General features: G+C 42.2%; 1 protein-coding gene across 4 annotated transcripts in view; it reads left to right on the forward strand.

The window, feature by feature from the left end:
* The window catches only part of Tp53bp1 (tumor protein p53 binding protein 1), a 68,354-nt gene that overhangs the window by 1,365 nt on the left and 44,495 nt on the right, over positions 1-22,494 (forward strand). For 3 of the 4 annotated variants that reach the window (XM_048459699.3, XM_048459702.3, XM_048459701.3), the window contains exons 4-10: positions 457-541; positions 8,525-8,649; positions 10,337-10,495; positions 12,903-13,029; positions 14,603-14,766; positions 18,323-18,449; positions 19,131-19,225. In XM_048459699.3, coding sequence (XP_048315656.3) covers positions 457-541; positions 8,525-8,649; positions 10,337-10,495; positions 12,903-13,029; positions 14,603-14,766; positions 18,323-18,449; positions 19,131-19,225 — 882 coding nt within the window. The remainder of the gene's footprint in view (positions 1-456; positions 542-8,524; positions 8,650-10,336; positions 10,496-12,902; positions 13,030-14,602; positions 14,767-18,322; positions 18,450-19,130; positions 19,226-22,494) is intronic. The other variant, XM_048459700.3, reaches the window with a different exon arrangement.

Here is a 22,494-nt window from a genome sequence, read left to right on the forward strand (position 1 = left end):
TAGATTGGTGTTGCCTAAATTCCTGATTTAAAGTTTGGTGGCAGATGTCTTTTGTAGTGATATCCTGTAGTGATATTTCATTTGTATTTTAATAAATAAAGCTTTTCTGAAGTTCAGAGAGTTAAGCAACCGCACTGATCCGCCTTACAGACCAAGCAGTGGTGACACATACCTTTAATCCCAGTAGCCATACTAGTTTGCCGTAGAAACCAGGCGGTAGTGCATGCCTTTAATCCCAGCCCTAGAGAGGAATATAAAATGGGAGGGAACAGCTCTCACAAAGTCTCATTCTGAGATTCCTGGAGGCAGGATCGCCGTTTCAGACTGAGGTAGAGGTCAGAGCCAGTGGCTGACTGTTTTGCTTTTCTGACTTTCAGGTTGAACTCCAGTTTTTGTCTCTGGGTTTTTATTAATCATGCTACACTATCCAATTACTTTCTTGTTTCTTTTTTCCAGACCCTGTGGATTCTTCTCACTTGGGCACATGTGATTCCATCAGTCAGGTCATAGAACAGTTGCCTCAGCCAAACAGGACAAGCAGGTATACTACTGTGTGAAGGCATTGACTACACTTTATTATCCAGTCAGCTCTTATCTGTACCTGCAGACTCTTTCCAAAGATAAAGAGATTCATCTTGTTTCTGTGAATTAGGGATTGCGATTTGGGGATCACATAGGTAGTATTGTCTTAGAACTGAGATCTGGGATCTCTTTTGTGAAATAATACTTTGTGTAAGTACAATATTCAAATTGTAATGTATATCCTAAAGAGTATTCAGTTTCTGTTGTCTTACGTATATCATGATGGTGTCCTCTGCGTTAGGTCTGATACCGGTTTCTGACATAATCTCAGTTAATTGTCTCCTTAAGCAACTGTGCAATGAAGACAGTGTCTCCATTCCTGGGAAAACTGATGGGCAGAGAGTTAAACGACTTGCTTTACTGTGTTAAGGGGAGCGCCGTTCCTTTTGGCTCCATTTCTTCTCTTTCTTACTATCCAGTGTTTCTCAGGCTCTGTCCCAGTTCTTCTAAGGTCAAAGAACACAGGCAACTTTAGGCGACTCGAGGGCTAGGCTGAGGAGAAAGCTGAGAGACAGGCATGTTAGCTTGTCATGGTTCCAGCTGTTGCTGTCTCTGAAAATGAGGAGCTTTTTCTGGTGTGTTTTCTATGGTATTTGCACTTACGTTTCCCCTCCAGTGGAAATGGGTGCTTGGAGACAGTCTGCCAGCTAGTGGGCTCATCTTGACTAGTTTTATTAGACTCATAATGGTAAATTATATTTGAAGGGGTTTGATTTAAGAATGGGATCCTGGTGTGGTCTTGTACAACTTAAACTCCAGTGCTACAGGGCAGGAACAGGTAAATCTATGTCTATTAAAGAGCCTGGTCTACCTGGAGAGGGCTAGATCAGCCAGGGCTGTGTTGTGGGACCCTTCCCCCATCCCTCCTCCTACCAAAATAAAAAGTTAATGAAAAAGAAGGAGGTAATTTCTCATAAAACTTGCATTTCTGGGTTTTGGGATTGCTAGTCCTTAATGGCTGCAGTTTGCCCGAATCCTTGGAGCTCACTGTTACAGTGGGGCACCTCAACTGGGTGTTCTTTGTCACAGTGCTTGTTCCTGTGTCCAGCTGCTTCTCTTACCTACGACAAGAGTCTCATTCTGTAGCCAAAACTGTTCTGGAACTCACCATTTAGTTTAATCTGACTTCTAATCATAGTGATCCTCCTGTCTCAGCTTCTCAGTTGCTGAGATTACAGGGGTGAGGCTCCATACCTATTGCTCAATTCATTTGTTACTTTCCTTTGCTTTGGTTTATAATGTCTTTGAGGAATACATGCCTGGCTCAGGTGTGCTTCTGTGGCTTGTAACCTGGGATGCATGGTGGGGAGTAGAAGTGGGCCTATCCCATTATAAACACAGCAGTAGTGTCGGGGTGGTCTGTGTTGCTTTTCCTTGTTGAATCGTTGCGTTGCTCTTGTTCTTTATGTAAATACAGATTTTATGGTCATGTTCATTAAATGTGCAGTCGCTGTGGCATGTACTTTAAAGGGGCTGTGTTTTCATGGGGCTTGAAACTTGATGGGGGAGACCTAGACTTTTTCTCAGTTCTAAATTATAATTGTGGTTGTTACAAAGAGAACAAAATACAAATAATCCAGGCAGAAGTAAAGGAATACCTCTTTGAGGAATGAAGTCTAAATAATAAATACAAATGTGTTAGTCACAGTTAAGGGGCTGAGGAGAGGCTGTAGGTAAGAGGAAGTTCTTTCCAGAGAGTAAATTTCATGTGCAGAGGCCACAGTGGTGGGAAGAATTTGAGGTGACTCAAAAAGAATGAAAGTTCTTTAATACACACACACACACACACACACACACACACATCACAAACAAGTACACATCCACATAGAATTTTTGATAAGCAGATACTTTGAAACAAAAATAATCTGCTTATTTTAAAATTCCCGGGGACTGGAGAGATGGCTCACTGGGTAAGAGCACTGGCTGCTCTTCCAAAGGTCCTGAGTTCAATTCCCAGCACCCACATGGTGGCTCACAACCATCTGTAGTGGGATCTGATGCCCTCTTCTGGCATGAAGTCGTGTATGCAGATAGAGCGCTCATTATGTGATATAAAGAAATAAATCTTTAAAAGAAATAATTCCAAAAAAAGCTGTTCTTATTTTCCCTAGTGTTCTTTCCTTTTTTTTCTCCTAGTGTTCTGATGATATAAACTGATGTTTCTAAATAGGGGCTGTCCTACAATATAATATGGAAAGAAAATATATATTTTAATTTTTCCACTAAATATTTAAAAATTATTTTTCTATATTTTGTGCGTGAGTGGAGCAGATGCACACATGTACTGTGGCGGCCAGAGGACAGCTTTCGGGGGGAATCAATTATTTTCTCCCATGTGGATTTAGGAATCAAACTCAGGTCAACAGGCTTGGTGGCAAGTGCCTTTACCCACTGAATCATCTTACTGCCCCAAGTATTATCATCTTAGAGATTCGTTCTTGTGGCAGGTGGTGGTGGCTCAGGCCTTTAATTGCAGCACTTAGGAGGCAGAGGCAGGCGGATCTCTGTGAGCTTGAGCCCATCCGGGTCTACAGAGCTAGTTCCAGGACAGTCAGGGCTATAGAGTGAAATTCTGTCTTAAAAAACAGCAATAACAAAGAACCAAACCAAAACAAAAAAGACTAACTTTTATGTATTTATTTAAATTTTTTTGGAGGTTTTATTTTTATTTTACATGTAATATATGTTTTATATATGTGTATGTATGTCTGTGTACCACATGCATGTAGTGAGTGTAAGGAGGCCAGGAAAGAGTTTTGGATTTCCTGGAATTGGATTGCAGATGGTTGTTAGCTGTCGCATGGGTGCTAGGAACTGACCCCAGTCCTCTGGAAGAGCAGCCAATGCTTTTAAGTGTGGAGCCATCTCTCCAGTCTTACATATTTATTTTCATATTTTATTTAGAACTTTGTGTGTTCTAGGCAAGCTGTCTACCACTGAGCTATATCTAAAGCCCCCATGAAGCATACTTAAATTGAGATAATTGTACATCCACATGCTATTGTAAGAAATAATACAGAACTCATTATGGTAGTACATGCCTGTAATCTTAGTACTTGGGAGGCTGAGGCAGGGGGATCTCAGCCAACTTTGGAGTTTGAGGCCAATTTGGACTACATAGTGAGTTCAAGAATAATTTAGGATACGTAGTCAAAGAAACAAAATAGTCTCAACAAACAAAATTAACAACAAGCAGAGAATATAGGGAGAGCCTGAGTATGCTTTTCCCAGTACACAACTGTAGTATTGCAGCCAGGCTACTGGTGAAGGCCCACAGCACTCACTTGGGTTTCCTACTGTGTTGTGTTTCCAGAGATCATGTGTGTGGGTCTGTGTGCCTGTCACTACAGCCAAGGGACTGCACAGTGGGGTGCATATGCCTGCTGCTCTTTCTGTGGTCATACCTCCTTTTGCTGTACCTGAACTTTTAGCAATAATTTACCTATGTTCTATTTGTAAAATTGATTTCAAAATATTATATAAATATGCAAGTGTATGGGATTGACTTTTTTCTATCAGCATAGCTCCTGGGAGATGCATCAAAGTGTTACCTACCATGTATCCGTTATTACTTCCTTCCAATCTGAGTAGGCTTTCAGAGAATGTCAGATATGCCATTATTATTAGGTTGAAGCATATTTTTTTTAAAGTTTTTAACTATTGTGAATAAAACTGTTACAAATATTTGTGCAAATTAAAATTTTTTGTTTATGTCTTTGTGCATGTGTGTCTGGGTGTACATGTGCTGGTCAGAGTACAGCTTGATTTTCTTCTTCCGTGAAGTGGGTCCTGGGGATTGAGCACAGGCTGTCAGGCTCAGTGTGTGTGTACAAATGGATATGTATATTTACACAGAGACCTGCAGTGCCTAGCAGGCAAAGGCTCCTACAATTTTTTCTTTTTAAATTTTTAAAACTTTTTTATATTTTGAGTTTATTATGTAGCTCTGACTGGCCTGGAACTTGCTATGTAGGCTGGGGAGGCCTTGAACTCTCAGATCTGCCTGTTTTTGCCTCCTGAGAACTGGCATTAAGGTAGGACTGCTGCCTGGCACCTCGTGTCAATTGTTTATGGGAATATAAAGTTTCTTTTCTTCAATAATGCCCAAGTCTTAATTGCTTGGCTGTGTGGTATTTGCGTGTATAGTTTTTTAAAGAAACTGCCGGACTGTTCTGGAGTGTCTCCCTTACCCAGCAATGTGGGCGTGTTCTACCTTCTCTTCTCACCAGCTGCTAGTGTGTCACTGTTTTGTCTTTCGGAATGCTCAGGGTTGAACTTGAGTCCTCAGTCAAGCTAAGCTGTGTTCTGTGACCAGTTTATACTACCAGCCAGCTCCTTCACTATTTATACATCAAACATATACAAATTAAAAAAATATATTTTTGAAAGTGTCATATGTATCCCAGGCTAGCCCTCAAGCTCACTGTCTGACTGAGGATGACCTTGAACTTTTTTTTTTTTTTTTTTGCTGTTGTTTGTCCCTCCCCCCCCCCCCCCCCCAGGGTTTCTCTGTAGCTTTGGAGCCTGTCCTGGAACTAGCTCTTATAGACCAGGCTGGCCTCGAACTCACAGAGATCCGCCTGCCTTTGCCACCTGAGTGCTGGGATTAAAGGCGTGTGTTACCGCCCGGCAACCTTGAACTTTTGATGCTCCTACCCCTGTTCCAGTTACATAGGCTTCACTTGGCTGTTTGTATGGTTCTAAGGATGGAATCCACAGCCCCATGCTCTCTAGCCAAGCGCTTTCCCAACTGAGCCAGCCCTCGTCACTGTGTTTGAGTCATTTGATAAGTATATAGAAATATCTCATTGTGGTTTGAATTTTCATTTTCTTAATGGCAAATGAGGTTGAACCTCTTATGTGCTTGTCATCTGCCCTCCTCTTCAGGGAAATATCTGTTTATGTCTCTTGCCCATTTTTAAATTGAATTATTTTATTTTTCACTTGCTTGCTTTTTTTTTTTTTTGCTTTCTTTCCTGTCCCAGGAATTGAATTTGTGGCCTCTGCGTGCAAATCACATTCTCTACTGCTGAGCTGTTTCCTAGCCCTAGTGTGTCTTGAGGGTGCTTTGTAAATTCTGGTGTGGTCCTTTGTAGTTACGTGGTTTGGTCTGTAAATATTTTCGCTGAGTACCTTGTCTTGCCATCTCTCCATAAGACTTTTCACAGAGCAAGTTTAAAATTTTTATGACATTTGTTCAGTATTTTTCAATAGGATAACATGCCCGGTTTATTTTTAAAAGCCCTAAGCTGGGCGGTGGTGGCACACACCTTTGATACCGGCACTTGGGAAGCAGAGGCAGGCAGATCTCCGAGTTTGAGGCCAGCCTGGTCTACAGGCCGAGTTCCAGGACAACCAGGGCTACACAGAGAATCCTTTCCTGAAAAACAAACCCCAGAAAAGTTGAGGGTAGAAGTAGATGAGGAGCCTGGCGAGATTCTGAGATCGGAAAGTAGGATTTGAAGATGGAGCCCATGTAGAGCACTGGCAGGAAGGAGGAAGTAGCCGTGGAGAAGATGGAGGAGAAACAATTTAGGGGGCTGGAAAGATGGCTCAGAGGTTAAGAGCATTGCCTGCTCTTCCAAAGGTCCTGAGTTCAATTCCCAGCAACCACATGGTGGCTCACAACCATCTGTAATGGGGTCTGGTGCCCTCTTCTGACCTGCAGGCATATACACAGACAGAATATTGTATACATAATAAGTAAATAAATATTTTTAAAAAAACAATTCAGCTGGAGATGGCTTGAAACTGAGCTACCCATTAGGAGTGGAGATGGTGACCAGGCAGTTCTTGTGTTGGCTGGAAAGCTACACTGTAGAGTCCTATAGATGGTGCGGTATTCAGACCTGGGAGCCAGGGATGGTGCACACCCACGACTCCAGCACTCTGCAGGCTGAGGCAGTAGGATCGTGGTGAGTTCAGAGTTAGCCTGGGAACCACAACTGAGGCTAGCCTGGGCTATGCAAATTGAGACTTTCTTAAAATAAATTTCAAACTGCGTCTGAGTAAGATTGTGAATTCAGTGGAGCAGAGGTCCGAGGGCTAATTGAGTGCACCTCCACTTCGATGTCAGTGGTGGACGTAAGGAGGAACTGTTGACGGGCAGACGGCCAGGGGTGTGGTTTTTGATGGTCTCTCTCTCTCTCTCTCTCTCTCTCTAAGTTTTTCAAAAACGTTCTGTTTTATTTGTGTGTGTGTGCACATGTGTGTGCTGTGACATGTATTTGGAGGTCAGTGCAGCTTGTAGAAGTTGATTTTCACCATGTGAAGCCCATGGGTTTAATTCAGATTGCTACTTCCACTATGTGCTTTCAGTGAATGAACCCAAGTATTCAGACTTGGTGGCAAGCACTGTTACCCCAACAGCCATCTTACTGGCCCAGAGTTTTCCATTTTCTTTATTGAAAATTTATTTTTATTTTTAATTAAGTACATGTATCTGGGTGGGTTTGTGCAGTGGATTTGGGGCTAGTGTAGGTTAGCAGAGAGCATTGGGTCTCCTGGGGCTGGAGTGGCAGCCAGCTGTAAGCTGCCTGAGATGGGTGTTGGGAACTGAACGTAGGTCCTCAGTAAGAGCAGTGTCTGCTGTTAATCCTGGAGCCGCCTCCCTAGCCCAGGTTCTCATTTTAAAAGAGATAAACGCGTACATTTTTGTCCATCCTGTGGATGTGTATACTTTGTAAGGGACTGGCACGCTCATAGTTGCCCTTTGAGTATTTCAGCACTGTCCCCAAAATGTAAGGATAGCATCATAGGTGATCACAATACTGTTCCACACCTACAAAAATAATAATTCCAAGGGCTGCAGAGGTGGCTCAGCAGGTAAGAGCACTTGTTAGTCTTGCAAAGGACCCAGATTCGGTTCCAGCACCCACATAGCTCACAAACATGCATAACTCCAGTTCCAGGGGATATGACAGCCTTCTTCCAATGCCTGCAGGTATCATTCATACACATGGTGCTACATGTATGAATGTACACATGTACATGTAAGGAAAACACTTGTATATTTTATGTATATATAAAATAAAAACATACACACAAATAATTCCATACTAATAATATAATTTAGATTCGTATTTTTTTCCGGTTGTGTCAAAGAAGTCTTTTATACTTTACTTATTTTTTGCATTTAAGATTCAATGCAAATTCACATGTTATATTTAATCATTTCAATTTTTTTTTTTTTTTTTTTTTTTTTGTTTTTCATGACAGGATTTCTCTGTAGCTTTGGAGCCTGTCTTGGAACTCACTCTGTAGACCAGGCTAGCCTCGAACTCATAGAAATCCGCCTTTCTCTGCCTCCTGAATGCTGGGATTAAATGTGTGCGCCACCACCGCCCGGTAATTTTTTTTTTTATTTCAAACTTTTTTTAGGGGGTGGGCAGGGTCTCTATGTTGTCCTAGCTTTACTGGAACATGCTATGTAGATCGTGCTGGCTTTGAATTCACAGAGATCGGCCTGCCTCTGCCTCTGCTTCTGAGTGCTGGCTGAAGCTGTGCCCACCATGCCCAGAATGTCAAGCTGCACCCTTCTCCAGCCCTAATTTCTTCTGAGGTTCATAGACTTCTTAACCTTAATTTTATTGAGATTCTTTGGTGTGGTTTGAGACTTCTTACCAAAGTACTTGTGAATTTTAATTTAGAGTATTGTTAATTCTTTTCAATGAAAGATTTTTCAATCTCTGATCATAAGAAAAAAATTAAATATATTTATGCTTTGATTCTGCTTAGTTGTGTTACTTAACTTGGCATAGTATTTTGAATCATAACCTTTTAGGTACTTTCTACAGGCACTGAAACCAGAGTTTGTTTACCTTTCTAATCTGGATAGAAGATAATTGGGATGTGAGGGTAGTCATAGCAAAATCTAGTGCGCTGTGAGCAGAGCCTCTCCGTCTGGGCACATCACATGATTGATTGCATTCTTTCCATGCAGTGTTCTGGGAATGACGGTAGAAGCTGCTTCTCTTCCAGAGGAGAAGGAGGAAGAGTTGGAAGAGGAGAAGGAAGAGGTGGGAGCAAACGCTCCTGATGCTGCTGCGTGCTCCCTTGGTGCTGAAGGTAGCCTGTGCCCTTTCAGAATAGTAGATTCTTCTCATGCCCCTTTACTGTGAACACACAGGTAGCTAAATTTCTCTTTACGGTGTAATAGATTTCTCATGATTAAGCTAAGAATCACTAAGGAATTTACCTAGTAATTTAAGATGTCTCACTTAATTTGATGACTGAATTTTCTCTGTTAAGCAGCCTTCCAAAGCCATGATAGAATACCCCAGAAAATAAACCGTTTTGGAAATGTCACTCATTACTTCTGTGGCAGGACAGAATATCATAGTTGGGTGGACATGGAGCGAAACTGTTTTACCTCACAGTGTTTGGGAGACCAGGGGGAGAGAAGGGGAGCCGGGCTGCCCAAGCCCTAATAACCTAATTTCCTCCCACTAAGCCTCCTCTTCAAGGTACCTGGTGTGGTGTTCGCTTGTGATCTTAGCAGTTAGGAATTGAGAATTGCCTTGCCTTTGAAGCAAGCCTGGGCTACACAGAGTGAGATCCTGCTTCAAAATTAAGACCCTCCCCCCCACCAAAAAAAAGGTTCTACCGCTTCATAATGGCACCACATGCAGTGACTAGCCTTTAATTCATGCTACTTGGAAACAATAAAGACCCCAAACATAGCAGTAAGATGGCATAGTGATGCTCACTTAGAATTCTAGCCTCAGGGACCCTGAGACAGAAAGATTAGAAGTTCAAGGCCAGGTGTAACTTCATAGCATGCTGTCTCAAAACAAAGAAACAAATGAATTATTGCTCATTGACGGGCTCCCTTTCTGCATTTTGTTTCTTTCTCATTTTGCATTTATTTTTCAAGTACCTTTGGGTATGGTTTTGGTGTGTTTATAGATTATTGACATAGTCTATCATTTTAAATGCTTATAAGGCTTTATGGTACCCTGCTTTATTATATACCCCTTTTAAAAATTACATTTTATTTATTATTTAATGATGTGTGTGTGGGGGCATGCAATGCATATTCTATGGCACCACATGTGGAGGTCAGACCAACTTGTAGGTTCTCTCCTTCCACCACATAGATCCCAGGGAATCAAACTCAGGTTGTCATGCCAGGCTTGAGCACGAGTCTGCCTGCTGGGCCGTTTAGCTGGTCCCTTCCCCTTATTTTAAACTTAATTATTATTTTTACAGCACAGTCTTACATAGTCCATTGTTTGGCTAAGGGATGGCCCTGAACTTCTGATTTCCTCTGCTTATGCTTCCCCAGTGCTGCTACTATAAGTGTGTGCTACCGAACCCAGTCTAATAATTTGATTCCTGACTTTTCCCCCCTTCTTTTCTTGTGGCACTTGGGATTGAGCTCATGCCCAGCCCCTTAATTTGTATTGTTTTGTGAAAATTATGTGTGACAAGTCTTTGGTGTGAGACATTTAAGGTCTTCCTTAGAGCTGGCACGATGGCTCAGTAGGTAAGGGTGCTTGCCAGCCATGTATGATGGCCTGAGTTCTGTCTCTGGAACCCACATTGTGGAAGGAGAGAATTGGCTCCTGCATGTTGCCTTCTGACCTCCTCCACACTTCAGCTGTGGGGTGTGTGTGTGTGTGTGTCGCGCACAGACACATATAAATGATAAATGCAAAAAATGTTTTAAACACGATCCTCTCTAGAAGACAGCAGCTTGCTGTCTTGCTAATATTGTGGGGTGGTTTCTAACTTCTTGGAGTTTTATTCCTAGATTCTGCTTCATCACAGTTGGGCTTTGGGGTTCTGGAGCTGTCCCAGAGCCAGGATGTTGAAGAACATACAGTGCCCTATGATGTCAACCAAGAACATATACAGTTGGTTACCACCAACTCTGGTTCTACCGAGCCGTCTGATGTGGATGCAAATACTGGTATGAAATGTGTTTTCTCACATGTGGCGTTGATTCTCCCTCTAGAACAAGTTTCTTTGTTTTTTTTTCTTCAAGGTGTTTTTTCTTTTTTGGTTTGTGTGAGTCTCACCATGTGACTCTGACTGAAGGATAGTCCTGAACTCAGAGATTCACCAGCTTCCTCTTTGAGTTTAGGAAAAATAGAAGTAATTTTAGTTTTTTTTTTTTTATTTTATGTGTGTGAGTGTTTGACTTTCGGGTATGTTGTGTATAGCATGTTTGCTTGGTGCCCACAGAGGTCAGAAGAGGGCACCAGATTCCCTGGAACTGTAGTAGAGATGGTTGTGAGCCACTGTGTGGGTTCTGGGAATGAGACTTGGGTATTCTGTGAGAGCAACAAGTACTTTTAATTGCCGAGTTATGTCTCCAGTATCACCACCCACAACATGGTGTTTTTTTTGTTGTTGTTTGTTTTGTTTTTGTCTTTTTCAAGACAAGGTTTTTCTTTATAGCCCTGCCTGTTCTGGAACTCACATTTTAGACCAGACTGGCCTCACACTCAAGAGAACTACCTGTCCCTGCCTCCTGGGTACTGGGATCAAAGGCATGTGCCACCATGCCTAGCTTCTCAATAAGCTACCCAAATTCATATAGCATAAGTTTGCAAAGTAAGTAGTAATTCTTTTTTTTTTTTTTTTTTTTTTTTTTTTTTTTTTTTTTTTTTTTTTTTGAGACAGGGTTTCTCTGTAGGTTTGGAGCCTGTCCTGGAACTAGCTCTTGTAGACCAGGCTGGCCTCGAACTCACAGAGATCCACCTGCCTCTGCCTCCTGAGTGCTGGGATTAAAGGCATGTGCCACCACCACACAGCTGTAAGTAGTAATTCTTGTCAAGTGATGGCTGGCAGACTGACATTTTCACTAAGTAGGCCATTAGTTACTTTCTTTTTTGGGATAATACCCATATATTTTAAAAATTAAATGTATGTATATGTGTATGGTGTCTGTGAGGCCCACAAGAGGGTGTCAGATCTCCTGGAGCTGGACATACAGGTGGTTGTAAGCTACTCAACATGGGTGCTGGGGATTGAACTCTGATCCCCTGAAAGAGCAGCAAGCACTCTTAACCTCTGAACCATTTTTCCAGGTGTGTGTGTGTGTGTGTGTGTGTGTGTGTGTGTCAGTATCTGTATCTTTGTATATGTATGTACATTTACATATTTAAGTTACATTTTTATTCTTTGAGAATATTTACCCAGCTCCTCCCAGATCCTACCCTACCCACCCAACTTCATGCTCTCTCCTTTCTTCCCTCTTTTTGAACAAAACCAAAAACCTGTGCAGTCCACTTTAACTCTTCTTGGCCTGCCCTGGAGATTGGTTTATGTACTAAGGGTCATGCTATTAAGAAAGCTGACTTTCGCTCTCCTATAACTCCCTAGGGATGGAACTTCTCCTTCCATGCTAAGATTTTGTCTGGTTTGAGTTTGTACAGATCTTGTGTATGTATGTTCTTGCAGCCCCTGTGAGCTCCTATATGTTTTTCGTGTTGTGTTTGTAAAACATGGTTTCCATCTCTGGCTCTTACAACTTTTTACCCGCTCTTCTATATGGATTCCTGAGCCTTGAAGGGAGAAATGTGATATAGACATCCCGTTTAGGACTGAGAATTCCAATTGTGGATTACTCTGCTAATGGCCATGCGCTAGTAGACGAGGCTTCCTTGAAGACAGAGTGATGCATTGATGTCATTAGGAGTCATTTTATTGCTGTGGTCATATAGCAGAGTGACAGAAATAGATTTTTCCCCAATGGCCCATGACCTACCTGTCTAGCTTCAGGTTTTTGGTTTCATTGACAGTGTCAAATATGGGTTCTGTCTCATGAAATGGGCCTTGAATACAATTTAAAAAAATTAGTTGGTTACTTCCATAACATTTATACCACTAGGCATTAGGCATAACTTCCTAGGCCAGTTTTTGTTGTGACAGGGTCATGGCTTGGTGATACTGAGGATTGCTTTCTTCCTTTAGTAGCCTGCATAGCACCTTCTAGCACCTTCTAGCACCACAAGTACCAGCCAGTAGGCATGCAGCTTCTAGTTGAGAACTAGCTCGAATTTTCCACGTTCTGTGACTCAAGTGTGTGGTGTCTTCAGTGACAGGGTCTTATCCTCAGATTCTATGGCACAACGATAGTATTGGCAGTAGACTGTGATGTTTGGGAGGTCTCTGGAACCATTTCTGACATTGGGGTTTTATTTGGCAGTGGATGATGTCTAATTGGGGTATTGTCCCTCTTTATCTAACTATTGGTATTTTAAAGTTAGACTCATTTCTATTAAGATTTTTGAGAATCATTTGGAGCTGCCTCAAATATTTTGAAAAGTTAAATATCTGCTTTGTATCTTTTTTTCTTCCTATCCATTAAGCAGTTCAGTGTGAAGAACAGTCCACTGACGGTACCTCCATGGTAGAACTCAGCAAAGACCTCCCTGTTACAGAACAGCCTGATAAAGGTATCCATGTGGTAGATGAACAAAATCTACCACCTGCAAGGTAAGCCGTACTCTCTAAAGATCTCTTTGCGATTTTACTGTGGGGCTATAGGAATTTTACTTTGGGTATAGAAACAGTATTAGAAATTGCTGATTCTCACTCATAGTTTGTATATTTGTCATCTTGTTTTTGTCCAATAAAAATACTGATTATTTATAAATATGGGTTGCATTCTAATTCAGGCCTATTACAAAGGTATATTATTTCTTCTGTAACTATAATCCTTAATCTTTGGTTGACGCTCTGTCTGGGTAGTCATAGTCACTATCTATTTGTAGGAGATCTTTTTTGCATCTCTGGGGCTAATAGAGACTTAAATGAGTCAGACAGACGTGCCTTTAATTCCAGCACTTGGGAGGCAGAGGCAGGCAGATCTCTTTGAGTTTGAGGCCAACCTGGTTTACAGAGCTAGTTCTAAGACAGCTGGGGCTGTACTGTCTGAAAAACTCAAAAACCAAAAGGAAAAAAAAAAAAGCAAACCAAAGCAGAAAAAAAAGATAAAAAACATAGATAAGTATTATATTGGAAACCTGTTAGTATTCTTGTTTGGGTTGTTAAGTATTATCTTTCTGTTAATTTATGGCATTCTGTTAATTTATGGCATAGCTAGATCCAAGTGTTCCTGCCTCTTAGCTCGGTAGGAATGGGATATACACTCTGTTCAGTTTGTGGTGATTGTTGTACTCAGAACTATACTAGACTGGCTGGTGGCAGCGGTGAACTGGAACGCTGTCAGCCTGAAGGGAGAGGACCATGCAGTGTCTGTTTCTTGTTTTCTTCTATAGAAAATTGGGTGTGGGGGCCTCAGCAAAGGTGATTGTCATAACTTCTTAGGTTTTTTTGTTTTCTATTGAAACAGTGTTTTTCTATATAGCCCAGTCTGGCTTTGAGTTTGAAAGAATTCCCCTGTCTCAATTTTTTTGGTGCTAGGATTGTAGGTGTATGTCCCACTATGCTCAAATAAGACTTTTCTTTAGAAAGCTTTTATTTTAGTTAAATTATTATTATTATTATTAAAACAGGCCTTACTCTGTAGTCTTCAGACTTACTTTGTAGCTCAGGTTGGCCTTGAACTCACAATCCTTCCATTTCTGCCTTTGAAACACTAGGATTACAGGTATGACCCACAGGCCTGGCTTTCCTGTTAGTCTTGCTTTCCCATTTTTTCTTGGTAATAGTATAAGAAGTAAAAGTCTCTGGGAAAGGGCCAAAAATGTGAGTCTTCCCTGGTTGGGCAGTGAGTAAGGAATCCTGGAAACCGTCAACAGGCAATAGATAATATATTTGTGGCGCCAGTGAAGAGAAAAGCCAGATCAGTTCTGGATAAAGACATTTGTAGCAATTCTCAATCACTTGTCACAAGTGTTGGAGCAGACAAAGCTGAAAAGAGGTATGGCTGGTGAAAGGGGGCGCTGGAGAAAGGCTTCGAATGCCCGAGGACTCTTCTTCACTTTCATTAGGGCATGGAGGTCAGAGCTCTTAGAAACTTTAAAATTGTTAGATTGAAACTTTTCTTTTGGAAGAGGGAACTTTGAACTAGCAGTCCTCATCCTTGGCGGTGTGGGTCTCGTAGGTCGGAAGATCTGCCTTCCAGTCCTCAAGCTCCTGTTGCAGCTGTAGAAACAAAGGAGCGGGTGCCTGCCCACGAGCTGCTAGAAGGGGAGCTGCAGGTCCAGACCTCCTTGGAGCCCGAGGTCTCGTCAACTCAGGAAGACTTGTTTGATCAGAGTAAAGCAGGTAGGCTGGCTGGCTGGCTGATCTTCCTCTCCGTCCTAAGTTTTCATTTTAGTTCTTAGACTACTGTTTAAGAAGTACTTTTTCATAGGTATAATATGGAAGAAAAATATATTCCTAGCTAGTGAGGAGGACTTTCAGAGAACATTAACTAGTCAATTTTTTATGTAAATTTCACCCTTTTAGAAACAGGTATTAAAAATAGTAGTGAATCTAGTTAACTTGGTTTTATGGATAGAGTTGCCATTTCTTCTGTCACATTTACTATGTTTTTCTTACACATTTGGGTAGCAGTTTACTTATCTATTTGTTATTTGCCGCAAAAGACAAATTAAGATCTAGAAGAAGGGCCCCAAAGTTTAGAGTGTAGAAAGGAATTTGCTTCTCACTCCTGTAGTCTTCAGCCCCATTCCATAGTCTCAGGAAGTAAGAATGCTTCAGTGAGAAGCGAGGAGGGAAGAAGGCTGTGTCCCTTGTATTTTGTGTTGTGCTTGGTGTGTAAGACATCAGCAGGCACCCACTGGAGCTATCAGGGTGTATTTAAAGCATTTCTTTACAGTGCAGGATCGATCGTGCAGTTGATATTCAGTCTAAGCTGATAGTCTCCATCTAAGTGAAAGGGCCAGTAGCAAACTTAGTATCGTCAGTCACTATGGCTGCTCATAGACTTTAGAAATAGTACTTAGTAGTTTCTGTCTCCTTTGAGGAGGCTTAGGTTCTAATCATGAAAATTGCTGCATTCATACCATCAGGTGTCATGCGCATTGTTTTGACTTCTCCCATCTGCATCATGGCATGAGCTTTCCTTCACCTTAGGTAGACCTTGGAATAAAAGGCTCGCTTGCTGTTTTATTGTAGAAGCATCACGAGAAAGAAGAGCAGCCAAGCAGAGGTATAAGGATTCTGGCTTTTCCTCTCTATAGTAGTTATTTTTATCATTCTGTGACCAAAAAATCTGACAAAAAGAGCTGAAAGAAGGAAGGTTTGGGGCTGGAGAGATGGCTCAGTGGTTAAGACTGTTCTTGCAAAGGGTCAGTTCCCAGCACCCACATAGCCCCTCCCCATCTGTTGTAAGCCCAGTTCCAGGGATCTGTTGCTTTCTTCTGGCCTTTATGGGTTCCTAGAGGCATGCAAACATACACAGAAATTAATAGATAGATGAGTAGCTTCTTAAAAACGAGTTTATTTTATTTTTTTGGTCTCACAAGTTTCGAGTTTTAGCCCCCATGTCAGGGGGCTTATGGCTATAGGGCAGAGAGAAACTGGTCACAGTGTCCATGCTCAGGAAGCAGAGCTGGATTCCCATGGGATTGACTGCATACATATATACGTTCAGAGAGGGTGCTTCCTCCTCAGCTAAGCCTTTCTGGAAATACCCTCATAGACACACTCAGAGGTGTGTTTCCATGGTGATTCTAAATGCAGCCAAGTTGACAAAATTAAGCATGACAGCTCCACCCTTTTTTCAGCTTGACACCAACACATCTTTTTAGATCATAACATTTTGCCCTAGCCTCTAAAAATCTCATTTTCATCTCATATTGCAACTGTGTTTAGTTTTTCAAAAGTCCCCATAGTCCTTAACCCCAATATTGTTTGAAAGTCTAATGCATCTGAGACTGTATCTCCTAACCACAGCCCCTAGAAAGCAAAAATAAATAAATAAATAAATAACTAAATAAATAACTAAATAAAGGAAAGCCAATGTTCCCAGTCCAAAAAGAGGGATGGGGGCAATGCACGACTAAGAGCCCGCAGGGCAGACACCAAACCCACAGCTCCATGTGATTGGGTTTGTGATGTTGTCTGGGCTCTAACAGTCTTGGCTGCTCCCTCCCTCTGCTCTGATGCCTTCAGTGTAGGTGACCTCTCCCTTTGGTTAGCTCCGCTGTAGCTTTTCTTGGCAGATGTCCTATGTTTTGGCTTCTCAAACATTCCTGGGTTCTCTATTGCAACTTAGGTTTCTCCTTCCCAGCTTCATGCATGGTCTTGGAGAGCCTTGTTGCAGGGAATCTTAACCCTCCACACATTGCCTGGACTCAGCAGCTTTCTGAAACTTTGGTGCTAGATTCAGTGACCCTCTTGCTTTTCCATCTTTCATGCCTACAAAAACAGTACCATGTGGATGATATTCCCAGTTCTGCCGGCTTCAGATTTAGCCTGTCCCTCTCAGATCACAGTTGCAGCAACCACTGTCTTTGAGGGTGCCCTTGGAAAAACATGTCCCTAGGTAGCTATTTTCTGCGGGGAACCCATGTGATGGCATTGTCAGTTTAGACTTTTCCTTTCAAATGAGTGGGTGGGGTTTTGCCTGCTGTTGTCCCCATTGAAAAGCACGAAGAGGTTTCTCTTTAATGTTACAGATTTAAATGTTACAGATATTTTCCCTGTACTCTGTCTACAACCTTAAATCCTTGCACATTTTTCATGTCTTTGTGTTCTTACTGAATGGGGACCACGAGCAGAGAGCTTTCCTGACGTGCAGTGCAGCTTCTTCTGTCAGGCAAATTAGTCCATTCATTACATTTTTTTACTTCCCTAGAGTCAGGTTCTTAACATTGTAGCTCTGGCTGCCCTGGAACTCACTCTGTAGACCAGGCAGGTCTTGAATTTACAGAGATCCACCTGCCTCTGCCTCTCAAGTGCTGAGAGTAAAGGCATGTGTCACGACATCCAGCTATTCCATTACTTATGAATTCAGCCTCAAGTTCTTAGGACATGGGTACAGTGCAGCCAGATCTTTGCCAGAATATATCATTGCTGGCTTATAGTTGAGCTCTGGAATATATCACAAGTGGTTCATTGTTGAGTTCTAGAATAGATCACAAGTGGCTCATCATTGAATTCTAGAATATATCACAAGTGGCTCATCATTGAATTCTAGAATATATCACAAGTGTTCATCGTTGAGTTCTGGAATATATCACAAGTGGTTCATAGTTCTAGAATATATCACTGGTGACTCCATTCCCAGTAGAGTCCTTGTTTCCCTAACTTTGAGTGAGAGCCAGGCTTCTCCTATCTTCACTTTTTTTCTGCGTTTTGGTCTTCTTAGACTCTCACCTAGAATGGCCTGCTAAGCACAGTTCCCAGGGCTCTACATCTGCAAACTCTTACACATTTCTCATGTAAATCACCTCCAAAGACCTGGAATCCACAAGCCAGGTTCATGACAGGCTAGGCCCCAATTCTTGGTACCAGTTTTTAGGATTATTTTTCTCCTGACAATGATAGAATGTCTGATTCATACTTCACAAACATGCGCAGAAGTGTGTTTCTAACCATTACCGTCTCTAAGCTTAGATTATAGTAGAAAAGATCAGGAGCTCTTTTAACCAATTCTTTATTAAAGAAACCTGAAACGGGGTGTGGGGTGGGGTTTCTATTGACTCCCGTGTGCATTTGGTGATGTTCCATTGGGCTGGGCTGCCACCAGAAGGACTTCTGTCCCCTGAGGTGTAGCACACTGGGTATCACTGTATTTGTAGCACTTAGTAGTTTCCTACCAGTGATGTCAGTCTGAGAAGTAAACACAACTCTAACTTTTCTCCCCCACTAGCTTCTGATGGTTGTTCTACTCCTTCAAGGGAGGAAGGTGGGTGTTCTCCGGTTTCCACGCCCGCCACCACCCTGCAGCTCCTGCAGCTGTCTGGTCAGAGGCCCCTTGTTCAGGACAGTCTTTCCACGTAAGTAAACTGAAACAACCTGGAGAGCCATGGTACCTCACAGACCAGAATTCCTTTCAAAGCTAAAAGCTAGTATCCAGGCCTTAGGAGTTTTGGGGCAAGAACTTAGTGAACTCTTAAAGTATGTACATGCGTGCTCCAGTTGGAGGCTTTATGGTGGACGCTGAAGGCTTCCCTAGGCGGTGAAATGCCTTGTCATTCAGAAATGTAATGCATCAGGGCCAATCATTCGTGCCTCCGATTTCTAGCATTTCTGTCACTTAGCAGTAGAGAAGAGAGAGTAGGTTGTTAACAGTCAGCAGTAGCTAGGGCAAAGACGTTTGCTTTTTGTTTTTTGTGCTTGCTTTTGGTTTTAAATAAAAATGTGCACACTCTTCATATTGTGTAAAAATGAAGTAGAAATTTTTATGTCTCAGTTCTGTGAATTAGTTTTCAGCTTTTGGTTGTCCTGTTTCTTAATCATGATGTCCTTGTGTCTAGTTGTCCATTTTGCCCTTAATCTTGAAAGAACTTAGTGTTTGAGAACTGTCTGAGTCTTAGGTTGCTGTTCAGGAGAAATGCTGTTCTATTAAGTATATGTGCTGTTAAATATGTGAGTTTGATATTTTTATTAAAAAGTCGAAGCAAATGTCAAATGCTTGGCCGCAGTCAAATAACCTGTGATTCTCTCTTTATATAAAGGAATTCCTCAGATCTTGTTGCTCCTTCCCCTGATGCTTTCCGACCTACCCCTTTTATCGTTCCTAGCAGTCCCACAGAGCAAGGAGGGAGAAAAGGTGAGCTGTTGTGACGTGTGTGTTCATCTTAGCCCAGGAGAGGGGCAGTGTTCTGCCTCCCTGGTGCGCGCTTCTTTGTCCTTTGCCACACTGTTCCTGAGACTCTGTCCCTAGTTTCCCGGGACATGGCCTAGGATAAACCACACTTATAGTTCTTTGACTTTTAAACATAGATCCTTCTAAGATTTTTTCCACTATTTTGATTTTGACAAATGCTCTGGTAAGAATTTTTATGTTTTTAAAATTGAACCCAAAAAGTAAGTGTGGGGAAGTACTGGATTGGTTATTAATTAATTATCTAGTACCTTCCAGTAACCTGCTAACCTGTTTCTAGTGAAAGAAAAACCGACAGTTGTTTCTTGGGCTTTTTAATTTTGCTTTGATTAAAATAATCAAAGGGTGGCTTGAAGGAGGTGATAACAGTTTTAACTTGCTTTCCCTTTTGAGTACTTAGTATTCCCCACCCCCAGAGATGGTCTCATGTATCCCAGGCTCTCCTCAAATTCCCTCTGTAGCTGAGCATGCCCTTGCACTTTGAATCCCCTGCTTTTACCTCCTGAGTGTTGGAATTGTAGATGCGTGCCTTCATGCTGTGATTTGGGTGGCGCTGGGTATCTGATCTTGGGCTTCGAGCATGGTAAGCAAGCACTCTGTCATCAGCCTAGATCCCCAGCCCACTTATTGGCTAAATGTCTGTTAATTCTGTTTTTTCCTCTGTTTTATTTTGCACTTGAGATAGAGGTCTTGCTATGTGGCCCAGTCTGCCCTTCGGGTAGAGATCCTCTCCTTCCCCTCCTGAGTACTAGACTTTCCTTTGTAACACCGTACTTGGCGCTCTTTTTATTCACAAACAGATAAGGCTGCAGAGGTTCACATTATTAATTAAACACTTAGCTTATGCCAGATACTATCATTTACTCCAGATATTTCTGCCCCCCCCCCCCCCAAGAATCTGCATAAAAATTCTAAGTAGCAGTTGGTTTTATCCCCATGTTGCCCGTGAGAACATGGAGTCACAGACTTCATAACTAGTAATGCAGTTAGGGTCTGAGCTCAGGCACTTGCCTCTGAAACTTTTGTTTTTACCTGACATACTCCTGTGACAGCCTGCTGTCTGTGATGCTGACCCTGTGAGTGTTGAGAAGTACTCCACGGGTGGCTTAGCCTCTGTTCCTTCCTTCTCTGCTTGTCTGTTTTCTTGGTTGTAGAAACCCGGGCAGACCAACAGCATTCTGACTGTTTGTGTCATTGGTGAAACCCGGGCAGAGCAACAGCATTCTGACTGTTTGTGTCATTGGTGAAACCCGGGCAGAGCAACAGCATTCTGACTGTTTGTGTGATTGGTGGTGATTATCTTTCTTTCTACAAAACCCTACTTAGATTATTATTAGGTTAGCGTCTTAATTTCTTCTATCTGTAATGTGAACATATGAAAAAGGATTGTATAAAAATCTTCTCCTTGTTTAATCAGTGCTCACTGTAGAAAATTTGGAAAAGTATATTAAAGTGAAGAAAATGAAAGAATCATCTGAGGGCCCACAGTCCAGATTTAATCATAGTTAGTATTTGGATGTGTTTTTCAAAGGTTTTCTATATATACAAAAGAGTATTTTTATGCAGTTGGCATCTTTATATATCTGATTTAGTTTTCTTTTTTCTTTTCTGTGTAAAATTGCGTCAGCTGTATTGAACACATTTGCTTAATATGTGCATACATGTTTGTGAAGTTTCTAATGCTCTTTAGATTTGTTTGTTTTGTCATCTAAATCAAAGTCTGTAGCACTGGACCCTAAAATCTCATCAGACTGGCATGTAAGGATGAGCAGGCCGCCAGGGTGGCACTGAATTTGGGTTGTAGGCAGGAGGTGACATGATTGTAGACCAGGACAAACTAGATGAGAAAGTGGTTTATGACCGGTGTGGCTGGGATCAGTTGTCGGTTCAGGGTCAAAAGCCTGACGAACTAAACAGGCTGGTTCTGATGATGGGCTTGGTAGCCTTAAGGTAGGTAGAATATTATGCAGACACTATGTTCTTTAGATTCTATATGCATATGGGTGTTTTGCCTGCATGTATGTTTGTGAACCACTTGTGTGCCTGGCATCCTCTAAGGCCAGGATAGTGTATTGGGTCCCCTGGAATTGGAGTTGCAGATGACTGTGAGCTGCCATGTGAGTGCTGGGACTCAAACCTCGGTCCTATGGAAGAGCAGTAACTTGTGCCCTTAACCTTTGAATCATCTTCTCAGCCCCAGGAACGGTGTTTTGTGTCCTCTCTGTGTGTTTCCCTTGAGCAGTTTGTGTTGGGATCAGTGTCTTGGTTCTGAGCTAAAATCAGTGTTGATTGGTGTGGGTAATTCTGAATCTGTTCTGGTGTCAATCTCTGCGCTTAGCAGTACATACTGCAACTATAACTTCATACACTAGATAACTGACTTGGTGATGAACAAATTCATTGCCTTTCCGGCCTGGGGCCGGTGTAATAGTTAAATTAGGTGGCATTAAGTGTTGGGGAGGTGGCTCAGCAGTCAAAGTGCTTGCTTGAGTTGGTGGGATCCTTAGAACCCATGTAAATGCTGGGAGAGCATGGTGGCCTACTGGTTAATCTAGTTTCAGAAGGTAGAGATGGGATCCATGGAGCTAAGCTGGTTAGCAGTACTAGGCAAAGTCAAGTAAGATTTTGATATCAACCTTGATCCTCCACAGACCCCCCCCCCCCGCAACTTGTGCACATGTGCTTGTATCTACATACGTGTAGAAATTCATACACATGCACACCACATATACAAACACATGAAAAAATTAATCTGACTATTCCTACAGGTGTGAGAATGAGCTTCCAAGCAGGGAGGGTTTAGAGGAGATGATGTGATTTCCATTTCGTATGGGCCGGGTGTAGTGATGCTTTGTTTGTAATCTAACAAAGCTTGCCTGAAGATCAGCCTGCAGAGCTAAACCACCAGTTAGCCAGAGAGACCAGGCAGTGGTGGCACACACCTTTAATCCCAACATTCAGGAGACAGAGGCAGATGGATCTCTGTGAGTTCAAAGCCACCGTGTGCTACATGAGAGTGAATCTGTCTAAAAAAGAAACAGCTCACACAAAGGTGATCCCAGCACTTGGAATCACACGCCTTTAATCCCAACACTAGGGAGGTGGAGACAGGAGCTCAAATGCAGTCTGGGGTTTTGTAGAGACAGCAGCAGTCTGAAGGTTGGTGGAGACAGGATCGCCCCTTTGGTCTGAGCATTGGTAGAAGTAAGAACTCT

The sequence above is a fragment of the Myodes glareolus genome, chromosome 10 (assembly GCF_982192425.1).
Source record: "Myodes glareolus chromosome 10, mMyoGla1.1, whole genome shotgun sequence".
Lineage (NCBI taxonomy): Eukaryota > Metazoa > Chordata > Mammalia > Rodentia > Cricetidae > Myodes > Myodes glareolus.